General features: G+C 38.0%; 1 protein-coding gene across 1 annotated transcript in view; it reads left to right on the plus strand.

Annotated features, from left to right (window-relative positions):
- LOC308266004 (E3 SUMO-protein ligase ZNF451-like) overlaps nucleotides 1–4,922 on the plus strand; it is a gene marked incomplete at both ends in the record, with an annotated part of 99,165 nt that extends 94,243 nt beyond the window's left edge. Inside the window, one exon of the mRNA XM_080700068.1 lies at nucleotides 4,876–4,922. Within this exon, the coding sequence (XP_080556194.1) occupies nucleotides 4,876–4,922 (47 nt within the window). The remainder of the gene's footprint in view (nucleotides 1–4,875) is intronic.
- Between the last annotated feature and the right edge of the window lie 1,078 nt (nucleotides 4,923–6,000).

Here is a 6,000-nt window from a genome sequence, read left to right on the forward strand (position 1 = left end):
GAACATAGACCAGCGAATAGAAAAAGAAAAAAAGACGGAAAATAGGATTTCAAGTTACTGCTTTAGACCCTTTAGTTTAAATCTATAGGATTCCCTTTAGCATTTCTTATGTGATAGGCCTACTAATAACAAACAGCCTTAGGGGTTTTTTTTTGGGGGGTGTTTTTAGTTTGGAATTATCTTAATTTTTTTCTTCATTCTTGAAGAATAGTAGTTTAGCCAGATTTTTTTTTTAAATCTTGGTTGAAAGGGTTTTTTTTTGGGGGGGGGGATTTAAATATGTCATCCATAGCCTTCTGGCCTCGATGGTTTCTTAATGAAAAACCAGCTATTAGTCTTACTCAGGATCTCTTGTATATAATGATTTACTTCCCTCTTGCTACTTACGTTGTCTTTGACTTTTTTTTTTTTTTATGGTGGTGGTACTGGGGTTCCTGGAAACCCTTCTACCTCCGGGCTACACTCCCAGACCTATTTTTTATATTTTTCTTAATTTGGAAACAGGGTCTCCTAAGCCAGCAAGGCTGGCTTCAAACCTGCGCGATCCTCCTGTCTCCGCCTCCCAAGCGTGGGGATTACAATCCTCAGTACCACAAAAAGAACTAGAAAACGGATTGTTAAGGGGTGATGAGGTCATAATGGCTTTACCCTCAGAAATGTATTATTGTTATCTTGGGAGTGTTTTTTGTTTTTTTGTTTTTTTTTTATCTTTTTAGTGGATTGTTTTAAAAATAAAGTTCAGCCCTCTGTTGCCTTTTTTTTTTTTTTTTTTTTTTGGTTCTAGTCATTCTACTTTTGAGCTTTACCCCAACTATATATCTATATCTATATATCTGTCTATCTATTTATCTATTTATTTTTTGGAAACAGTTTCATTAAGTTGCAGAGGGCCTAAGTTGCTGAGACTGGCCACAAACCTGTGATCCTCCTGTCTCAGCCTCCAGCTACTGGATTCCAGGCGTGCGTCACGGCCTGGCTTCTCTCTGGCTGTGTTGTGCACATGGTCTCTTGCCCTTTTGCCTTTTGCTATGGGAAAATGAAGCAAGATGGCCTTCACCAGCTGCAGACCCCTTGACCTTAGACTTACTAAACCTCCAAAATGATAAGAAATAAGTTTCTTTTTTTTTATAAATTGCCCAGTCTCTCATATTCTGCTATAGCAACACAAAATGGACTAAGATATAGGGGTTAGGAAATATCTTTTGGAAAGACAAAACAATTAACCAGTACTGTAGAAATATGTCCCTTGTGCCCTCTTCTTACGTCCCCTGCTCTCCTTTCCAAAGTTTAGTGACCATTATTGTGACTGAAACACTGTAGTTTAGTAGTGGTTGACTTTGAACTTAATGAGATCATGTGAATTTTCACTAGTCCAATACAACTTCTGGTGATGATGAAAACGATTTGAATCTGCACTCTCAAGAGTGGTTGCTGCCAGTCCACATGGCTATTAAGTACTTGAAATGTAACTTGACTGAGGAATTGAATTTTAAATTTAATTTAGTTCTAATTGATTTAAATATAAATAGCCACATATAATAATGTCCATTATTTTGGACAGTCCACATATGGACTAAATTCTTTCAGGTCTGGTTTCCTTTCATCAACAGTATGAGAAATTAATCTGTATTTTGGCACATAGCTTTGTTTCTACTACCTGTCTAATAGGAGATGTGTAATCTATAATCTGTGTATCTACCATAAGTTATTTGTGCTGTTTGTTACAAGTAATTCAGCTATGAACATTCCCGTACATGTCCTTTTTCTTTCTTTTTCTTTTTCCTTTTTGGTGGCTCTGGGAATTGAACCTGGAGTACTGTACTGCAGAGCTACATCCCTGTCCCTTTTTTTAAAGACAGGGTCTTACTAAGTAGTCCAGGCTGACCTTGAACTTACAATCTCCCTGCCTCATTTTCCCAAGAAGCTGATGCTACAGCCGTGTACCACCATGCCCAGCTCATACATTCTTCTTGATGTATATATTCCATCTTTCTGGGAACATAGACCTAGGAATGGCATTGCTGGTATTTAACTTGAGTAGATGGTGTCAAACTCTTCCAAAGTGATCGTACCAAAAATTCCAGTAGAATATATGTGTTCCCATTGATCTACAGCCTCACTAATTGTCGAAGCCATTTCAACATTTTAATTTTGGCTAGTCTGATGAGTAGGTACTAGTATTTCTTTGTGGTTTTAATTTGCATTTTTTTTGAGGAGAGATGATGTATATTTCTGGGCTTTTTGCAGTGCTGGTGATCAAACCCAGGGTCTCATATTTACTAGCCAAGCTCTGTACCGCTGAGCTACACCCCTGGCCCTGATGAACAATACTTACAGTATAATCATTTGTAGCCGGGTGGTGTTACATGCTTGTAATCCCAGTACTTGGGAGGCTGACAGGAGGATCACAGGTTCCAAGCCAGCTTTGGCAACATGAGACCCTGTTTCCAAATAAATAAAGTTGGGCCAGAGGTGCAACTCAGAGGAAGAATGCCCCTTGGTTCAGTCTCCACGTGCACACGCGTGCATATGTGTGATTTGTGAATGTCATCACAAGAGTTGGGCTGCAGCTCAGACAGAGAATGCCTTTGGGTTCAATCCCCAGTACTCCTCCCAAAAAATAGATCCTGTTTCCTTACTATTTTGCAGTGCTGCCTTTGTCCTAAGTCAAGTGTTCATAAACGCAGGGGTCTGTTTCTGAGAGAAGCATGCTGTTCTTTTAGTCTGTTTATCTGTTCTACTAGAACTACTCTTAGGTAATTTCATAATAAATTTTCATATCTATTTCCAGTCTTATCACCTTGTTCTTTTTGCTGAGAGTATCTTGACTCCTGGTTAACTCATCCCTTTGAATTCATCTTAAAGCATTTAACCCTAGAAAGTAGCTTTAATACAGTTTATACTATCTTGCAGTACTTTAATTAAAGATAACATAACAAGCAGTGTCCTTGCTCAGAGGAAAATATGGCTGCATCTTAGAGCGATTACACTGGTGCTTGTAAACCAAGGAGGCTAGGACAGACTGTGGACCAAATGTGATAGATAAATCTGATAGGCCTGGAGAATCACAGTTCACAGATAGCCTGAGCTACTTGGTGAGGTCCTCTGCTACTTAGTGAGACCCTGTTTCAAAAATAAAGAATAAAAAATAAGGCTGGGGATATAGCTTGGAGGTAGAATGCCCTGGGTCCCATCCCCACTGGGGAAAAACCAAAAAAAAACTAACAGAGGCCAAGGATTTGACACCTAATATTCTCCTCCTGGGTTTTGTGTCATTCCAGGGAGGAGCTGGAGACCTGTGAACTCAATTATATCATCTTGTCCACTTTGTATTCTTACTTATGGAATGTGATGGGCATTCAGTAATATTTGTTAAATGAGGTGTGTGTGTGTCACATGCTTCAGGTGACATGACATGGCCATGAGTTTCACTCTCTCTCCCTTAGGTGTTAGCCTACAGCTTATGTTTTCCTCATGCTTTATTGAGGTATAACTGACAAAAATGCTAAATTTTTAAATGGCCTGTAAGATTTTGCTATTTTAGAGTAATGCCTTTATGTTTCTGTTTTATATCACCTCAAGTCTTATTGAAATAAAAGATTAAAAAGTCATGATTTTTTTTTTTTTTTTTTTTTTTTTTTGGTGGTACTGGGGTTCCTGGAAGCCCTTCTATCTCCGGGCTACACTCCCAGACCTATTTTTACATTTTTATTTGGAAACAGGGTCTCCTAAGCCAGTGCGCGCGGCTAGCTTCGAACCTGCGCGATCCTCCTGTCTCTGCCTCCCAAGCGCGGGGATTACAAGCGTGCGCCACCACGCCCGGCTTCGTCATGATTCTTTTAAAGTTTGTTGACTTTTTTTTTTTTTTTTTTTTGGTGGTACTGGGGTTCCTGGAAGCCCTTCTTCCTCCGGGCTACACTCCCAGACCTATTTTATATTTTTGAAACAGGGTCTCTTACGCCAGCACGGCTGGCTTCGAACCTGCGCGATCCTCCTGTCTCTGCCTCCCAAGCGCGGGGATTACAAGCGTGCGCCACCACGCCCGGCTGTTGACTTTTTTTTTTAATGTAGCACTGAGGATGGAATCCAGGGGCTTTCCTCTAAAAAGCTCCCAGCCCTTATTTTACTCTTTTCTTTTGTTTTCTTTATGTGTATGTGATACTGGGGTTGGAACCCAGGGGCCTTCTACCTCCAGGCTACACTCCTAGACCTATTTTATATTTTATTTGGAAACAAGGTCTCACTAAGTTGCTGAGAGCCTCACTAAGTAGCTGAGGCTGGCTTCAAACCTGTGCAATCCTCCTGTTCTGTCCTCCCAAGTGCTGGGATTACAAGCATGTGCCACCAGCCGGGCTTATTCTTTTATTTTAAAACAGGGTCTCACTAAGTTGCTGAGGATGGTTTATTGACCTATTACATCCCTAAGCTGGGCAAGGTAGCCATAATCCCAATACTTGGGAAGCTGAGACAGGAGGATCGCAGGTTCAAGCACATCCTCAGAAAATAGTGAGACTCTTATCAACCTAGTGAGACCTTGTGTCAAAATAAGAATAAAATATGATTGGGGATGTAGTTCAGAAGTAGAACACCCATGGTTTCAATGCCCAGTGCCAAAACAAAACAAAAAATACATCCCTTAATAGAAATAACAAGTGTCCTAGCACATTAAGTTCATATATATAGTTAAATCTTACCCACATTCTCATATTTTGAAATACTAACATTTTATTATGGTTAAAATAATACATCCTAAGTTGTTTTTTTTTCCCTTTCCTTCTGGAAAATATGCATGTAGTTGATAGATATATCAAATATATTTGATACATGTTGACTAGTTTACTGCCCTAAGTTTTAAAATTCTGTTTTTTAATACAGATGAGGAATTAGAAGAAGCTATTAGAAGAAGTCTTAAGGAAATGTAATTAAAGATATTACCACACAACATCAAGTGGCCATGAAGAGACTCCGGATATGAATTCTTGAGTTTGTTTTCTAAAGGAGACCAGAAACCAGGACAAGTGTATCATGCTTTTGCTTTTATATGTTCAAAATCTCATATTTGCTTTGTATTTTTGTGGTACTGTACAAAATTTTATGGAAGGAGTAGAATACATGTTAATGCAAGTATAAATCATGTGTTCTAATATGCAGATATCACAGTTTCCCAGCTAACATAGAGTTTATATATTTGTTAAAAAGATTAAACAAAAAAGGAAAGTTCTTGACTGTTGCTTATATTTAATAGCATTGGGTCTTTAGTTTTATTTGTACAGGTGATTCTAGCTTATTTTTTTAGAAGTGAAAATGAATATAAATAAAGGTGCCATAACTCAAGTTTTTCTATAAATTCTTTGTTTCATCTGGCACTGATCTATAATACCTTTGAGATTGTTGTTCATGACTATTAATAGAGGGTAATGAAAACTTATCATGGGAACAGATTAAAGATTTTTTACCAATGATGGTCTTCGTGGTATCACACAGATACATACTCTTGCTTTAATTAGAGCAGTACATTGCTAGAATAAAAACATGCCCTTTTTTGCAAAATAATGAAAATGAAACTTTTCCTAATCCTTTTACCTGCTTAGACTTTTATATGACTTGTACGAGCTACAGTTTAAAGGGAATGATGTCAAAATACATGCATACAATTAAACTTATTTTTAATAATGCAGTGCTTTTAAACCAGGTGTGGTGGCACACTCTTGTAATCCTAGCATTTGAAAGGCTGAAATAGGAGGGTCATGGTTTACGGATAGCCTCAGTTACTTAGGCCCTTTGCAACTCAATGAGACCCTGTTTCAAAAATAAAGAAAAAAAAATAGGGCTGGGATATAGCTTGGAGGTTCCATCCTTAGTACTGCAATAATAATAAAAATAAAAATAATAACAATAACAATATAGTGCTTTTATATATTTGTGTAAGCATAATTTTCTTTAAAATTTAATGTGGCTGTGGTGGTGCATACCTGTAATCTCAGCAATTTGGGAAGCTGA

This window comes from Muscardinus avellanarius, assembly GCF_963383645.1.
Source record: "Muscardinus avellanarius genome assembly, chromosome: 8".
NCBI classification, from domain to species: Eukaryota; Metazoa; Chordata; class Mammalia; order Rodentia; family Gliridae; genus Muscardinus; species Muscardinus avellanarius.